The following is an 18,753-nucleotide window of genomic DNA, read 5'->3' as shown; positions in this document are numbered from 1 at the left end:
CCTATTTTATTTAAAATTGTTTGAACCAAACCTACTGATCTAACAAGTTTTAAATTTCTTAGGCTTATATTCAGTATATGAAATTTGCTAGAAGAGCTGAAGGAATTAAATCTGCCAGAACTATATTCAGGAAAATGCGTGAACATAACAGGACAAGGCATCATATATTTGTTGCAGCTGCTTTAATGGAATACTATTGCAGTAAGGTATGAAAAATCAATCTTAATATATTATAATTATTTCAAAATATAATCACACCTACTGTCCAACCACGGATTGCATTTAATTTTCAAACATCCAGATAAGACGAATCTATGTGTATAAGGGGGAAAAGTAAAAATTTGATGCGCATATTCCGCTCATTTGAATGAGACTCTGCTTCTGCAAAAGCTGACATCGGTAAAAAATAATAGATTCGTCCATTTCCAGCTGTATAATGGATGTTTGTCTTTCCATGCAATCCGTGGTCAGACAGTATTATGCATGTAATGAAAGTGCAAAACAAAAACTGTTTTTATAGGAATCTTTTAATTAAAAAAAGTTTTTAAACCTAGAGATATATTTTTAATTGAACCAATGAGTAAAAATAATTATGTTAAAAACTTTCGATTCTCTTTTGTATCATTTTATAAGGCAAGCCAATTACTTGACTAAATTTACACTTGTCATTCAGTTAGGTTTCATCGATACTGTTTACTATTATTAAGTAGTAGTCAATTTACTGATCTCTTACCAAAAAACTGAACTAGTATGTTATAATCATTACAAGACTTTATCTTGTTTTATTTCATGCAAATGCTTGATACTTACATATTATAAAATGTACCAAGATTTGGTATCTTGCTGTAATTTATTTTATGTGTGAATACAATCAAGCTGGCACATTTTGGTGTATTGGCAGAAGTTCAAGTGAAATAAAACTGCTATACCATATGAAGCTGAATAGTGGTCATGCCAACAAGGAAAATGTTTGTTTGTGGCATTTCTTTTAAACCATTTAGAACTAAAAATCAATAAACACTAGTCCCCACTGAGTTCGACCTGCATGCAAATTTTTGTTTGGATCTTTTCTTTCGATGGCACCTTTCCTCACACTGGAGTGATTCATACCAAGTTCGAATCAGCACCTGTTCTCATTGAAGCCTGCTTGTATACCAACTTTTGTTTCAACCCTTGCATTACTCAAATGTAATGTACCATTTTTAGGGGTGAAAGTCTTTTATTTTTTCAAAAAAAAAAAAAAAAAAGGAATAGAGTGAGAGAAACAGAACAAGTCGAAAATAGTAAAAGGTCAGACAATTTTGCTTTTTTATTTAATTTGCATTTTGTGATCACATTTAAGAGAAACCTGCTACTCATTACGTGTTGATGAAACAGAAATTATTCTTAAATGAATTGAGATGATCGTTTGTAATTTTATTTTTCAAAACATCAGCATGATTCTTCACTGTGTTTATTAGTATTTTATACTATTTTACTATTTTGTCATTGAAAATAAGTATGTTTTGTAAGTACAAAATGTCCTTTAAAAAACTTAAAAATGAAAATTAGGACTAACTCCTTTTTATTTGAAAAATTTCGGTCTCGAGAATTTTTGCAACTTTTACCCATGTCCCTGCTTAAATAAATGAGTTGGTGGTTGTGCTGGGGTTGTCAGCTGGACCATTTCGGAGAGCCCCATTTTTTCTTTGGAGCATCTGAAACTGATAAGATGGAAAATGACAGGTGTGGAATGGGGACTTTGGGCCTAGGGTGAGCTTGAGTTATTCAAAATTCAACTTTTTGGCATGTTGAAGCTTAAGTGTATTGAAATGTACATGTGTAGTAAATAATAAGCTTCATTATGCACTAATTAAAGCATTTTTTTAAAAAAAACTTTCTTCTAAACATAAAATATTATTTAAAAAAAATCAAAGCATGATCTGTGATTTAAAAAAAGAAAAAAAAATCATGCTCCCTTTATATTTTTATGTGACTAAGACTTTATATATTGTAATGGTTAAAATAGGTGCTAATAAACCTTTTTATTTACTCTTTTACTGTTTAACATTGATAGTTTTTTTTTTTTTTTTAATGTTACTTAGGAGGCAAACGTTGCATTTAAAATATTTGAACTTGGTCTTAAGAAGTATGGTGATAATCCTGATTATATATTAGCTTATGTCGACTATCTATCCCATCTTAATGGTAAGTGCATGAATTTTTATCTCACATTTATTTTGTGCATTACTTCAATTTGTTTTGTTTCTTTTTTTAACTTTGTTTCTTTTACTTTCTTTCTATTTCAATATTCATTTCTCATCTTGGTATTTTAAAAAAATCTAACTAAATTTTTTTGTCCAAGATTTGTTTAATTGCTTAAAAGTTATTGATACTGCAACTATACTTAAAATTGCAATTCAGTTAATATCAGGGTTCGAAAATATCATGATATTTCCAAAAATATCGAAAATATCCGATATTTTGATATATATCCGATATTTTCAATCAGCACAAGCTAATGTCTTCAAAATAGTAAAAGCATCCTCAAATCACTCTTTAATTATTATTACAATATGTAGATTTAAAATCAAAATTTCTTTCATTATTTATGTCTAATATTTCATTTAACATTTTTATCAATTTTAATCGAGTTAATTAAGCATTAGCTGTTTTACTCATTTTTCTTCTGTTGGCTACTTTTAAAGTTATAGGATTCAGAAACAAACAATATGCAATAGTCAGAAGCACAGTCATAAGACATTTTCTTTTTTTCTGAGCAATGTTTAAAATTTAATTAGGCAATTTTAATATGAATTAAAATTGCTATATTACTAATAGTTTTATGAATATAAAACATAAGTAAAAAAGGAATATTATATTATTTTGTTATATTAATGATGTATTAATACATCATAAAAATATAGTACATAACTTTTTGGTTATTTTTAATAATAAATGAGCAATATTGCTATGATTAATATAATTTTTATATTGAAAAAACCGTAGTTGGAAAAATAAATATTGAAAGTATCAAAATATCATGATATTTTCAAAATAAACATCGTATATATATTGTGATATATATCATGATATATATCGACTGATATATGTCGGCGAACCTTGGTTGATTTAGTTTAATTTGATATCTTTTTTTTTTAATTACATCTCTTAACAAACTCATAATAGATGCATTTTTAAGGTTTTTATTATTTTCAGATGATAATAATACAAGGGTATTATTTGAAAGAGTCTTGTCTACTGGAAGCTCTCTGCCACCTGAGAAACAAATGTAATTTTTAATAATATTATAACTGATTTTTTATTAATTCTTATGTAAATTGCAATCATTGAATTATATATAACTGTACATAACCATTTAGTATGTGTTGTGATGTCTGTGTATGTATGTATGTTTGTGTAAGTATATGTGTGCATGTTGCTGAATGTTAATTCGTACTAAACTTAATGTAGATACTATATAAAACAAAGTTCATTTGCCTCAGAAAAAATCTGAAATGCTTAGGAAATTTGTAAAAATCTCATTAAAAAAGTTTTGTAAGCAAAATTTGGAAAATTCTTTTTTTTTTTTTTTTTTTTGTGCATGCTCCAAATCAAAAAGTGTCAAAGATATTTTTACTATTGCATGCATATTTCTTGAATCAATGCTGGTTTTCTTATTTATACATTAGTCCATTATTTCCCAACTGGTGGTGTTTGGGAGGTGTACAAAGGGAGTTCGTGAAAATAATACTCTAATGGCGAATTTTTGACAGGCTCACTTCAGTTTCTCTCTGTAGCTTTTTGTCATTCAATCAAAACTTGATAAAAAAATTTTGGAAAAAAAAACAACATTGCATTGGAGTGTATGCAAGCTGTTTACTAACTTTCGAACGTTATTTTCTTAAGCATTTGAGTGTGACATTGCCCTATCCTACATCTGTTGTGTTGATCCAGAAATGTATGGTAATGTGATCGTGCCGCTGTTTGTTACTATAATTTTCGCATTAGCTAAATTGTTTTGAGCAAAATGATCCAACATAATTTTCGCTACATCTGAAAAAGGAATTTATATAACTTGTGCATCTAAATACTCTTGTTGCAAGAGAGAATAAAAAATATAATAGTGTTATTTTTTGTGCAATAATAAGAGTTGATGAAAACCTTTTACAAAATTACTTTCTACAAAAGAGGAAGGAGGGTGTCATTGCTTGTTATGCACTTGTTACTAATTACAAGGGGTTCGCAAATTTCTCTAAGACATTGAAAAAGGTTCACAACAGAAAAAAGGTTGGGAATCGCTGCTACTTCTTTTACAAAAATGTCCATGCCTTGTACATACATCAATGTATTAACCCTGCATTTGCCAACTTGTTGGCTCAGTTGCATATGTCTTTCAAGCTTTACTTAAACATCAAATTTTGCCAATTTTTGTGTGTAGCAGCTGAATACACTTTTTAGTATTCATGTAATATCAAAAGTACACTAGGAAAACTCCAGGAATTTTTATTTCAAAATTGCAGTATGAGTCCTGTAAAAGTTTTGAAAAATGTGCCCTGTTTGAGAGACATTTATTTATTGCTTTTCCTCTTTATTTAGTGAAATTTGGAATAAATTTCTGGAATTTGAATCAAATGTTGGAGATCTTGCAAGTATACTTAAAGTTGAGAAAAGAAGAGCTGCAATCATTGAACAGGTAGTGTAAAAATTTTTTAAAAGGAGAAATAGTTTAAAAAAAAAATTTAATATTTTGTGTGAAATTAAGTAAATTTTTACTAACTTGAAGAAACAATTGTGAAGTAAAAATTATTATTATTTTTTAAACATTGTTTTCATGGAGGACTCCCTCCAATACATTCTTGCTATAAAATGTATTGCTCTGGCTAGGGATGCCCCTTCCTTTGAGCAAGGATGCACCCCCCTTAAAATTGTAAAGACTCCACACAAGCAAGAGCCCCCCCTAGGGTGGTTCAAAAATACATGTAAAAAGGTTTCTCCTAGATAACAGGACACCCTCAATATTTTTACATTTGAGGATAGAATATACTGGAAGAATTTTAGCTTCCTATTTCAACTGAAAGAGGGTGCTCAACCCCCTACCCTATCATAAAATGGGGAGTGGGGCTAAAAAAAAATTAACTGAAAAAACAATGCTACATATTATAATATACACGAGTAATATTCATATACATTGCAATAAAATAATTATTCAGAAAAAAGAACTGGGTAAATTACATGTTTCTAAATTTGAGACAATTTCATGCTACGGCTGATGTTAAATTAAAGGGTCATTGAGCACCCTCTTAAAATTTGAGTAAGAAGCTAAAACTTTTACTGCATAACACTAAGTCTAAAAATAATAGGGGGGTGTTCTGGACTCTTGCTGAAAATAAAGTTTTTTGAACCACCCTAAGCCCCCACTCCGAAAAAAGAGAAAAATACCCCTCAAAACAAGCCCCTGTAAAAATTTCAATGGTGCAGGCTGCGGCATGACCCCTCCCTAAGTCGGCACCCCTGGCTCTATTATAAAATGTGTACTTACTCTAAGGCAGGGGTTCTCAAACTGGGTGCCGCAGCACACTGGGGTGCCATAGGAAGAGGTAAGGGATGCCACAAAGTCTCCATGGTATCAATGTACATGTAATCTGGGTGTACCAAATAAGGCCATGTAGACCAGAAAGACTACCGACTAGATCGTGACTTCATCATCAGAAAGCATAATTAATTTTAAACGTTGTCAAAAAAAGGTTTTAAATTACCGAACAACAGTGTAACAAATTTTATACAGAGTGTGATGGCAAAATTATCTGATATTTTTTTACAGCGAGTTTTATTTCTTCGTAATTCACTGTAGTTTAATGGTATGAAAAAGTTGTTAATTGCTCTTGAAACACAATTTAATTTATTGACGAATTGAAAAATAAAAATGTTGTTGGGTACTGTCATTTTTTTTCACGTGGTTTGATCACCTAGAAAAGTAGATTTTATCTTACTAAGGTCATGGAGCGCCTTATTAGCACTCCAGTGCCCGGAGTATCGGATGGAGGATTTGATCCTGTGCTGCACTGAGCACGAACTGTGCGCCAGAGTTTCAAAAGGAAAAAACAAAAAATTACGAATTATCTGTTGCTCTGAATGTGATTGATCATTCTCTTTTCCATGGAAGTAAACATGGAATTTTTGGTAATGATTTTGAGGTTATCAAATTTGGTTGAAAATGTTTTTACATTGATATTAAAGAATTTTCCAGTTTTTGTTGATTTGATCTCATTTTTAGCGCTTTTTTTTAATTAAAAATCTTCAACTCTGCTTGAAGTAATCCTTGTCCAGGGTTGGTCTTATTATGGATCCATGTTCCTAATAAGACCAAATCGCCTTTCTTCATCAAAGCTGCTGAAAAACATGATTGAAATCAAAATATTCACTTGGTTTTATTTTCATATCATTTCTATTAGTCATTTGATGAACATGCAAAAGCTGGAGCCAATTCAATCTTAAATATGAGCAACATTAGGGTATGAACCTTAGTAAGGTCTTACCTTACGTAAGAGAAATGGACTAGGGTGCTGTGATGACATTCTAATTCTTCAAAGGGTGCCACGAGTCCAAAAAATTTGAGGACCCCTGCTCTAAGCAGAGTTGGCTTTCTGCTGGCAGAAACTAGTTTTTGTCGTGCCAGTGGCAGAAACTGGTTATAACCCGTAAAAACCGGCAGAAACTGGAAAAACTTAAAAGTGTCTTTAATAGCTCAAGTAATTAGCAAATGATATTTGTTTAAGTCAACTAAAAAAATTAAATATCATTTCATCATTTTAAAAAATAAAATCCAGTGCTAGTGCCCTTGATTTAGTTCAGAAAGGGAACTTTTCAATTACAGAGGCTCGTAGTATTTGAATTAATTTAACAAAAGATAAAAAATCATACGGGGGGAGCTTAAGAAAGAGGAGGGACATACAGAATTAAACGGGCATTACTGGTTGTAATTTGCTCATTTATATGCTTCCTCAAAATTGTTTGTGATTGAAATTATCATGTCATGTGCTTCAAGAAGAAAGTGCCAGAATTTTACTTGCCTAGAATTTTGTACCTAATGTCACAGCTTTGCAAAACAAATTGGCCCCATTACTCAAAACTTATTTTTCTAGTCAAATTTTTACCACAACCCCAGTTACTACATGGCGGACCAGTTATACAATAGATGAAAGTTTCATGAACATTGCTTGCTCCTTGATGCATTGTCTGCTAGCTCTTCTGTTTCAAGAATATTCTAAAGTTTCTCATTTGTGCATATTTAATTGAGAACCTGTTTAGATTTTTGAAACCACCTTTTCGAAGACGCAATTGCAAGGTCCCAACAATGTAACATTTGATTTTGAATTGTGATAATTTTGTAATAAAATTACAGTGCTTCGGTTAACAATTAATTATTTTTTCCATGCATTTACTGTTGTATATCAAGAATAAATTTTTCATTTTGTGAGTTTTTGCCAGTTTCTGCCACAAATGTGGCAGAAAGTGGTTTTTGCCATGCTGGTTTTAACCTGTTTCTACCAGTGGTATTAACCACCTCGGTAGAAACTTGCCAACCCTGGCTCTAACGTATAAAATGTTTTAAAAAACTGAAAAATATAAACACATAATTTTCTCTACATACCAACTTTTTAAAAATAATGTAGGCTATCCCAACATTTCAAGCATGAATTAAACCTTCCTTCCATATCAAATCAATTCAGTAAACATTCACAAATTGATAAAGTTAATTCCTCTCTTTAGTCTTTTCTCACAGGAGTGCCTCAATGGGAGGTCACTGTGACCTAAAAAGCGCTTTAGTTTCGTTCTGTAAATTAAAAAATTTCCCCTTTCCAAACATTTTAAGTTTGGGGCATTGGTTTTCAAAATTCATTTTGCATTATAATTGTTTTTTTCTTTAACTTTGTTTAATAATATTTCTACTGTAGCATCTGCGTTTTCTTTGTGTTACAACCAAGCTTAGGATATAAATAAGCTGTGGAAAAATTCATAGAGCAAGGATAGATTAATTTCTTTATCTGGAAAAAATATGAGTATCAAAATAACCGATTCTGGAAAATTTCGTATTTTAAACTTTGTAGAATTCGGAAGCATTCTTTGACTGTTTAATTATTTGTAGTCCATGCTGAAAGGTATAATTTGAGTATGTTAGTTTTATAAATTATGTACCATGAATTATATTCAAAGAATCATAAACAGCATTAAAAAATTATTTTTTTCATAATTTTTTAAAATAGTTGCCTTCCATGTTTAGTCTGTTTAGTTGTAGTTTTTTATGTTTGAAATTAATCTCTCTCTTAATATAATGCGCTAAAAATTGAATTTGAACATACAAAATCGTATAAAAATACACTTTCAATGAAATATAGTAGTTATTATCTCATTATATCTTTGTCACTGATCAATGATAATCAGTATGGTAAGACATTTGCTATAAATAAGTTTTGCATGCTTCCACGAGTTATTCAACTAACTTCACAACATTTATATGTTTTAAATTTAAGCTTCTTTTCTTGTTTATTTATTTCTTTAGTTTTTGAAAATTTTGTTATTTAAATAAACGTATCGTGCATTTCATCCCTTTACTTGATGTTTTCTTAAGCGCTCAATTTACTAATACAATTATTTTCTCCAATGTATTTTGTTTGCTATTATTTCGAACATGACCATTGTAACTGTCTGCGTTTTTGTCATACGAAGATGAAATAGTGTGTGGCCTGATTTCTGTTTCTGATGGTTCAAATTTTGTTTATTATCTAGCTCAAAGAATTTGAAGGAAAAGAAACTGCTCTATTGATTGACAGATACAAATTTATGGACTTATATCCTTGCACAGTTTCTGAACTTAAGTCATTAGGCTATAAGGTAATAATTATTTCATCCATATGTTCTATTTATGTAATAATTACAATTTTTAAAAAATATTGATAATCATAACACCAACATGCTTGCCAAATTTTATGGATTAACTTGGGGCTGTGCCTCCTGCTCCCTTCGCTTGGCAACCCTCATTCACCACCTGGTTACACCAACGGGTTAAGCTATATTGCCGTGTGCAGGTAAAGGGCAGTATCTGCAAATTTTTCATTTTGCATTTTTGTCATCTATTGTTTGATATTTTTAATGTACAAGCTCGCTTATTTGGTTTCTGCTGAAAAAAAAGCGCAAAAAAGACACCTAGTTCTAACATTTCCCTATTTTTAGTATTGAGTCCAAAACATGTTTATTCACATATCTCAAAAACTAATTACCGCAAATACTGCTGTTTACCTGCATACAGCAGTATAGGTACAAATATATGTGGTAATACATTAAGGAAGATTACATTAAGATTTGACGATTCTAGGAATCACATTGGTTTTCAAAAGTAACCTTTCACATTAACTAATTATTCTTTTGTAGTGAATTCAATTAATATGTATGAAAGGTTTAAAATAGGTACAAAAATATTTTTCTGAAAACTTTCTATTTGTGCATCTTTACTTCTATTTTATTTAAATATTTTATTCAATGTGTGTTTGTTTAGGAAATAGCAAAGCAACATTCTTCAGGCATAGCATCATCATTTTTGGGTAAAGATTCCATTTTGGAAGATGAGAAAGACAAAAAACCTCCATATCCAGTTCCAGATACATTACAGATGATACCTTTCAAACCCAGACAAATATATCGTAAGCATCATTAAATGTATTATTTTAGTCTTAGTCATGTTTGAGCCCAGTATGGTTCTTCATTTAAATACATTAAGTGTTTATATTTTTTTACAATAAATATATTTTATTTTTTCTAGAAAATTATTTTTTTTCTGTATTTAATTCTAAACCCAGTGTGGTTCTCAATTTAAATACATAAAGTGTTATATTTATTCTAATAGTTATAACTCAATTTTCTAGAAAATTAGTAGACTTTTTTTTTTCTGTAATCCATTCAAAATGCATTAAGAATACAGTAGTTGGAAAACAAAATTTCAATGAACACAAATAGCTTCCTCCATTTACATGGTCTCAAAATACATGATTTTCAAGCAATTCCTGTCAAAAATATTCCAAACATGTCATTTGTTTGCTAAATAGAAAGTTATGATCAAAGGTAAAATTGCAACCTTTTTATTTTTATTTTCACACTTGAAACAAGCCTTTTTCTGAACCATTGCGGATCCAGAAATTGTTCAAGGAGAGGGCAGTTGATCATTTAGCCTACCTCTACTATATATTCTATTTACACGTGGTTGGGTTGGCGGCATCACATCATTTTTATCAGACACAACTAAAATATAGAGATTTATCCAAGGAGATCCCTGATTCTTTTCCTTCTCTGTTGAAAGAGTTTTTCTAAAAGTGCATTTTTAAACTTCAATTTCGTAGTAATTCCGGGGAAATGTTTTGAAACCCTCCAGGGGTGCCCACAGGGGGGGGGGGGGGAATTATGGCTTAAGTTGTGCCATCAAAATTTTTGGGGGGGATTTTTAAATTTTTCTATTTAAATTTATTGATTGATTTTTGATTCAAGTTATTTATTTCATTTTATTTTATTCTGTTTATATTTCATTTCATTTATTTAGTTTGTATGTGTGTGTGTGTGTCTGTCATTGGCGTATCACAGAACTTTTCTAATGAAATAATGATGATAATAATGATTAAAAATAAATAAATAAACGAATAAATAAAAAAATTTTAAAAAAATTATTAACATATTTTTAAAAATTAAAAAAGAGAGCTAGGAACTAAAAAAGGGGGGGGGAGAGGGTCCAGAAAATTTCTTTTGGGGGGGGGGGAATTTGCGCCATTGGACTTGGGGGGGATGGGCACCCCTGAAACCCTCTACCCCTAACATGATCAAAGGTTGTCTAAAATAGCATTTTTTTGGAACTTCAGATCCAAAAAATTACTGGAGGAAAGTCACTAAACCCATCTCTTCCCCTAACACTACCTGAAATGTCTACAATTGCATCATTAAGACTTTAGTTTTGCAAAATACCCAAGGGAAGGCCTAAAGGCTGCGAACTCGTCCTCCTAACATCACCATAGATCATCTGAAGTAACCCTTTTGAAACTTCACTTCGAAAAAGTATCTGGGAGGAAGATTCAAACCCCATTCCTTTTTTATGTCATCAAAGATGGCCTACACTTGCGTTTTAGTATATTAATTTGGAAAAAATGCAATGCAGGATCCCTCGAGGGAGGGGCGATCGCCTCTCCCTTGTATCCGTCTTTGTTCTGAACCAATGAATAGGGGTTTTTGAGGGCTACCTGTTAATTATTTATCATTTATTACTTATTTTCACTTATTTATCACTTATATAGAAGTTTGGTAAGACCCCATTTGGAGTATGCTATTCAGTTTTGGTCTCCTTATCTTAAGAAAGACATTAATGTATTGGAAAGGGTTCAAAGGCGGGCTACAAGGCTAATAAATGGACTTTCTCATTTAGACTATGATTCCAGGCATAGAAGGCTAAAAATGTACAGTCTTGAGCAAAGAAGAGACCGAGGGGACATGATTCAGCTGTTTAAATTTATTAAAATGAAAGATGTTATGGGGTTGAAGTTTAGCACTGAAAACAGAAAAAGGGGTTATTGTTTTAAGCTATTTAAATCTCAGGCCAACATTGATATTAGGAAAAATTATTATTTTAGCAGGGTAGTGGAACATTGGAACAGCTTACCGGAAGAGGTGGTAATGAGCAAGGGAGTAGATAGTTTTAAGAGGGCCATTGATCTTCACTGGGGATTGTAAATGGACTGGGACCAGTCTAGCTGGGCCCAGAGCCTGTTGCTGGTCGTCACTTTTGTATTTGTATTTGTTGATTAACTAAGATTGATTTATCTTGTTTTCAAATCTAGCTACTGCTGCACATCCAGTTCCTGGAGGAGTCTTCCCTCCACCTCCAAGTGCTTCCTACATCATGACATTACTTCCACCACCAACATCATTTCATGTATGTAGATAAAAACAATAACTTTAAAGAATTTCAATTTCAAATCCTTATTTCATTAATTCTTAATCTGTTTAAAACCATTTCAGGGTCCTTTTGTTAGTGTAGATGATTTAATTAAAGTCATCCAGATGTGGAGGCTACCTGAGAATCGTAAGTACATTGGGTTTGATGTTTTCATTAGGTTATCTTAAAATATATTACCTGCTTAAGCATTTACATTTTTAATGTTAATTATTTAGCTGTATGTGTCTGCCCTTAAGTTATTCAAAATGCACCTATACTTGCTTGCAACTTAAGTTGACAGTGACATCACGACTTGTGGAAGAAAAACTGAGTTAACACATAAAATGTCGCACTTACTAGCTGCCTACCCCAACCACTTTGCGAATAAGATGAGGTCACCACCTGTCAATGAGCTGCTATTGGGTGTTTTATTTTCCCATTATTGACAATTTTTATGTGATTCAGTGGTTAACTCTTTATATATCAACAACATTAACCAAATTTAAACCAAAATAAAAAAAAAATTGCCAAATTTTTCGCCAAGGTGGCGATAAAACTTGGCGGCCACAAGACTGGCGATATATCGCCAAGTGTCTGCCAAATTGTAACACCACTTGAGTTTACATCGAAATTAACAATGATTTCCCCCCAAAAGGGCAAAAGACCCCTTTAAAAACTGCCAAATGCAACCAAAAGGGGAGGTGCACAACTAGACCTCACTAGGAGTCTGCGTACCAAATTTCAACTTTCTAGGAGTTACCGTTCTTAAGTTATGCGACATACATGTGCACATACGTACATACAGACGTCACGAGAAAATTCGTTGTTATTAACTCGAGAAACGTAAAAATGGATATTTCGGGCGAAAATACGTTTTTAGGTATATATGCACATGTGGTCAGGTCAAAAAAAAAAACTCAACATTCATTCGGGGGTGAGCAAGATGGAAATTAAGGTCGATTTTTGAGCGAAATTTTTTTTTGGGAATACAATATTTCCTTAGTTGTAAAAGGAAGTAAAAAGGTTATGTATGCATGCATGGGTATAATTCACTAATCTGATTTCTAAAGTGAAGAGCGTAATTTTACTTGAATATCGGAAAAGGCACTAGGAACTATATCCTTTGCTTGTCCTCAGCTTATTTCTAGCTTGCAGTCAAGTATAGTTCAGCATTCGAGAATGTTGATTAATGGTGTTATAAACCATTGGTATAAATGGATGTTTTTTTCACATCCAAGATGTATAAGACAGACATATTTACCCATTGTCTCCTCCTCATAGACTTACTTGTTGTCATTTCATGCTATTTCCAATTTTTAAAGTCTAGTTGGATAGTTTATTTTATTTATTAAGCTCTTTTATGATACTTGCCATGTTTGTCCCGGAAATTCTGAGGCCTGCCTTTGCTTATATCTCAGCAATTAGACCACTTAGAGATTTCGGGATTTCATTGAATGATTTGTATGATCTTAAGGTACAACTCAACGCTAAAAAATAAAATTGTAAAATAAAATAATTATTTTCAGTTAGGATGGACAGCAGTAAATTTCATTTCCTAATTAAGTTATTAAGTATAAAACCCATTGTTACAACAATGTGTTGCCTTACAACAGAAGTATTAAATTAATAGTAATCATAATGAAAATTTTGAATGAAGGCTTCTCTGAAGCCAGCATTAAATTTATTCACTATCAATGCTCTCGTAGGATTTTTATCCTCATCTATACCAATAATGCAGTGGTTCTCAAACTTTTTCAATTCGTGGCACCTTTTGAAGATTTAGAATTTTCTCACCGCACCCTAGTTCATCACTAATAAGTAGTTACTTTCAGGGTTTTTTCCCCTCACCTGCGTACTATTTGTGCACATATGTAGTACAGTAAAACCCCTCTAATGTGGACACTATTGGTACAATATTTTTTGTCCACAATAGAGGGGTGTCCGCAGGACAGGGGTTTAATAATGTTAATTGTCTTGGAATCAGGGAATAAAAAATTGTCATATTAGGATCTTTATCACAAGTAGCTTGTACCTTGTAAAACATAAATTAGTTTGAAAAACCTTTAATGTTTAGATGGTTTTAATTAAATTAGCACACAAATAAATCTTAGAGAGGAACAAAGATTAATTTTTAGCGCCAATTGCTTAAAGTCTTAGACACATACAGGGTGGTCCCGAATTCATGGTACAAACTTTAATGGTAAGTACAGGACATTGTAACAAGGATTTATTGTATAGGAATGTATAGTCGCAAGTGACGCGGTAAGGCGTAAACAGGGGAAATAAAAGGAAAGAAAAATGGAGTGATCGCATTACATGTACGGCCGTGCAAATGGTAACGCCAGAGCTGCGTTACGAATGTATCGCGCGGAGTATCCTAATCGACGAATGCCGGATCATAGAATTTTTCAACGGTTACATCGTCAACTTTGTGAAACAGGTGCGTTCGACGTCAACAGACATGACGCTGGTCAATTAAGAGCTGTACGCACTCCAAGGCTGGAAGAAAGCATCTTGAACATTGTGGCTGATAGACCCGAGTCAAGCACAAGAACTGTTGCGCGTGACGTAGGTGTGAGTCATCAGACTGTATGCAGAGTGTTAAAGGAAAATCGCTTACACCCCTTCCATTTTCAGAAAGTACAAGCATTGAATCCGGCAGATTATCCTCTTCGCGTGAACTTCTGCCAGTGGGTGTTGCAGCAATGTGCGTTGCAGCCGGATTTTGTAGGTCATGTGCTATTTACAGATGAAGCGACATTTTCACGCGAGAGTGTCTTTAATGCGCACAATTCCCATGTGTGGGCAACCGATAATCCACATGCAACGCGTTCACATGCGTTTCAACAACGTTTCAGTATTAATGTGTGGGCTGGTATTGTGAACGACTCTTTGATTGGCCCATACTTACTACCCACGCGACTCAGTGGCGGAAGCTATCTTATTTTTCTGCAAGAAGTGTTACCACAACTGCTGCATGATGTTCCGATCGCCATTCGTAACCGCATGTGATTTCAGCAAGATGGGGCGCCAGCACACTTCAGCAGTAATGTACGGAATTACATGAATGCCACGTTTGGTGCTAGATGGATTGGGTGTGGTGGACCAGTCCCTTGGCCACCCCGATCTCCCGATTTCTCGAGCCTCGATTACTTTTTATGGGGGCATCTAAAGAGTCTTGTTTATGAGACCCCAGTTGACTCAGATGAGGATCTCGTCGCTCGCATATCTGTAGCTGCTGCAGGTGTGCGTGAAATACCAGGCATCTTTGAATGTGTACGCCAATCGCTGCACCGACGCTGTCAAGCATGTATCGCTAATGGTGGACGCAATTTTGAACACTTACTGTAAACATCACACTTGTCAACAACGATTTCAATAAAATCTTTGTTTTTCCTTTCGGCCGTTATTTCCCCTGTTTACGCCTAACCACGTCACTTGCAACTATACATTCCTATGCAATAAATCCTTGTTACAATGTCCTGTACCTACCATTAAAGTTTGTACCATGAATTCGGGACCACCCTGTATATATAGATTTTTCTTTTAGTATGGAGCATTTCTACCGAGCAAAGTACGGTGAAGTTTCGTGATGGTAACATTATTCTATTTTTGAAATACAGTTACAATAAAAAGATCAAAAGAATTTTTTTTAAAGTTCTAAGCACTTTTCATGATGCACTCAAAAGGACAAGATAACTTTTCTGGGTCAGAAAGGATAATTTCAGTGTACTCCGGTACTTTTCGATTATTCCTAGAAAATGACACCACAAACGAAGAAAAGTGCGGCTCAAGTCATTTCAAACCAAATTTTCCCGTTAAGAAAACTATGCATGTTTCAACACTCAAATTTATGTTTGACAACTAGATAATGATAAGAAATTCTCTTCATGACTTGAACCACACTTTTCTTTCTTCATGGTGTCATTTTCTTGGAATACTCAAAAACTACAGGAGTACTCAAATTGTCCTTTCTGACCCAGAAAAATTACTTTGTCCTTTTGAGTGCATTATGTAAAGTGCTTAGTATTTTTTGAAAAATTCTGTTATTTTTCTAGATACAGCTTGCAAGAAGCTTGCAGTTGAAAAAATGGTTGTTACTTCAAATCTTGACTGCAACTTAGTTTTAATCATTACAGAGTTTTCTATATGTTTAAAGTTCTAAATGCTGATGTTAATATTTCTAAACATTTTGTCTAGTCCCAGTGGAAAGACCATTTACTGTAAATAAAGAAATTCTTTAGCCTTTCAAAACTGCACTTAGTGAGGTACATTTGTCTGTTACATTTGTAGAAGAGATTGGCATAATCAAGAGATTTGAGTGAAAATGATGCTCTTTTGATTCCAAAATCACTTGGGAGATTGCTATTAAAGGGAGAGATCACTAATTTGCTGATAATTCAATTATCAGAATGGTTCAATATCTGATCCATTCAAATCTCTCGTATGCCTCTCAAAGAACTATTTGGTATGTTACAGGAATATTATTTTAACGAGTATTTTTGCTTACCTTTAGACATTCTGTATTGTTTATTTTATTTTAAAAAACTACTTATGTGTGTGCTTGAATAGTATACTCTTTTTTATCATTTTTCTTTTAACTTTGTGCAAAAGATGGTTTTAATCATCTGTCTCCGTGCAAAGTTTTTTAACTTTATTTTCTTGATTTTTATGTTTAAATTAGTTCAATCTATTTCTCTACAATTTATTAGCAAATAAGGTGTCCTTGTTAGTGAGATATAACTGTTACACTTGTAGAAGAGATAGGCATAATCAAGAGATTTGAGTGAAAATATTCATGATACTCATTCGATTCCAAAATCACTTAGGAGATTGTTACTAAAGGGGGAGATCACTAGATTGCTGATTGTTCAAATCTCTATTATGCCTCTCACAAGAATGAAGAATGATTTGATATGTCACTGGAAAATTATTTTAACAAATATTTTTGCATACTTTTAGACATTCCATATTGTTTATTTCACAAAAACTACTCATGTGTACTTGAATAATATGCTTTTTATCATTTTTCTTTCAATTTTGTGCAAAAAATGGTTTTAATCCTTTGTCTCCTTGCAAAGTTTTAACTTCATTTTCTAGATTTTTATGTTTAAATTAGTTATATCTGTTCCACTACAATTTATTAGCAAATAAATGAATTAGAACTCCAGTTTAGTGCCTATAACTTCCAGAACAGCTTACATAATGAATTTTTTTTCAGCACCACGTTCAACTGTGGAAAATGGTGTGGTGAAAGACATAGAGAAATTTTTTGAACAAGCTATCAGTGCCTCTGATGTTAAAAAAAGGAAAATTGACGGTCTTCAGGATGAAAGTGACGATGAAGAAGGAGGACTTGTTCCTCCAATAAAAGATGTATATCGTGCCAGACAACAGAAGAAAGTTAAATAATTTAGTTGGACACCAAATGAGCTGAGGAAAATAATGTGACGAAAATTTAATAACATCAAAGTAGCTTACCAGAGTATGCATTTTCTTCTTAAATGAAATGGGATATTTTTCCCATCATTGAGGAATTAAACTTTTAAAGAAGTTTAATAGTTTCAATTCCAGGACTGGTTATAATGTATTGTTGATAATTTGATCTTTCTCTTTTTTTTTCTTTTTTAATTTTAATGCTTCTTTTTGACATAATAAAGTATTAAAATGTCAATAACAAATTAAAAAATAAAATTATCAGCAATTATTTTTTTGCAAACCTAAAAAAATGAGAATTGTTCTTTAATAGCTACTTACTGTTATTTTGAGAAGTCTTTGTGTAAGGACCTATTTTTATGGTGTTATAAATTTTTGTCTCATACTTTTTGATTGCTCAAAACAATGTACATAATTGTGAATATGTTTTCTCTTTTGTAATATACTGTGAATTTTTTTTCTAACTTCTGAATTTTACAAGAACATAACTGTCACAAATTGTCAGTCAAGAGGAAATACAGATACATTTAGGTATATGTCTCCCTATTCAAAGTCGTGTGTTTATTTATTTTTTTCCTGTATGGACTATGATGAATAAACTTTTTAATTTTTAATACTTTGTTGTACATTTAGCTTTGTTTACTCTTCACTTTATAATCAGAACTGCCAAACAGAAAAGTGTCTGTATGGCAAATTTATTTAACAGAGTTCTATAAGTGGTTCATCACAGGTTTTCAGAAGTAAAATTCTGGTTTATTACTACTTTTAACATTAACAACTAATTTTTTATGTAAAATGAGCAACTAAAAAAAAATAAAAAGACCGAAAGAAAAGAAAAAAAAAATAGATATTAAATTTTGCAGTACTTTAATTTCTAAAGCTCTACACTATATGAAATATTAAATATTGTTTAAAAACAACATAATGAAAATTAATCTTTGTAATGAAAGTTTGATATTTCTAACACTTATTAGAAAAAATAAAAATATCTGATTGCGTTTGAATTTCATTCCTCAATTTTATTGATACAACTATTTATCTGTTACCAAAGAGATTAACATAGCAGAAAATCACTTAAATGTATTGTAATTTGTAATGGTATTTTAAGTAACTTGGGTTTGTGTATTTGAATAAATTGCAAGATTCTTTTTTTTTTTATGATATCACATGTTACCATGATTATCAGTTATCAAATCATCTATCAGGAAAGAAATTAATTATCCATTTATGCAGAATCACAGATAAACATGAACTAAATAAGAAAATTACCAAAAAAAAAAAAAAAAAATTGAATAATTTTAAATTAATTGCACTTTATGTCGATAAATTTACATTGTTAAATAAAATAGAAATGCATTTTCATTTCT

General features: G+C 32.0%; 1 protein-coding gene across 1 annotated transcript in view; it reads left to right on the top strand.

Annotated features, from left to right (window-relative positions):
• Nucleotides 1-18,005, top strand: part of LOC129234237 (cleavage stimulation factor subunit 3-like) — a 121,673-nt gene extending 103,668 nt beyond the window's left edge. The window contains exons 13-21 of the mRNA XM_054868177.1: nt 63-206; nt 2,085-2,187; nt 3,199-3,271; nt 4,579-4,675; nt 8,770-8,874; nt 9,536-9,680; nt 11,853-11,947; nt 12,034-12,097; nt 17,172-18,005. Coding sequence (XP_054724152.1) covers nt 63-206; nt 2,085-2,187; nt 3,199-3,271; nt 4,579-4,675; nt 8,770-8,874; nt 9,536-9,680; nt 11,853-11,947; nt 12,034-12,097; nt 17,172-17,362 — 1,017 coding nt within the window. The 3' untranslated portion in view covers nt 17,363-18,005. The remainder of the gene's footprint in view (nt 1-62; nt 207-2,084; nt 2,188-3,198; nt 3,272-4,578; nt 4,676-8,769; nt 8,875-9,535; nt 9,681-11,852; nt 11,948-12,033; nt 12,098-17,171) is intronic.
• Nucleotides 18,006-18,753: the final 748 nt, after the last annotated feature.

The sequence above is a fragment of the Uloborus diversus genome, chromosome 1, assembly GCF_026930045.1.
Source record: "Uloborus diversus isolate 005 chromosome 1, Udiv.v.3.1, whole genome shotgun sequence".
In the NCBI taxonomy this organism is placed as follows: domain Eukaryota; kingdom Metazoa; phylum Arthropoda; class Arachnida; order Araneae; family Uloboridae; genus Uloborus; species Uloborus diversus.
Note: the sequence above shows the minus strand (reverse complement) of the source record. Positions and strands in the feature narration are given on the sequence as shown.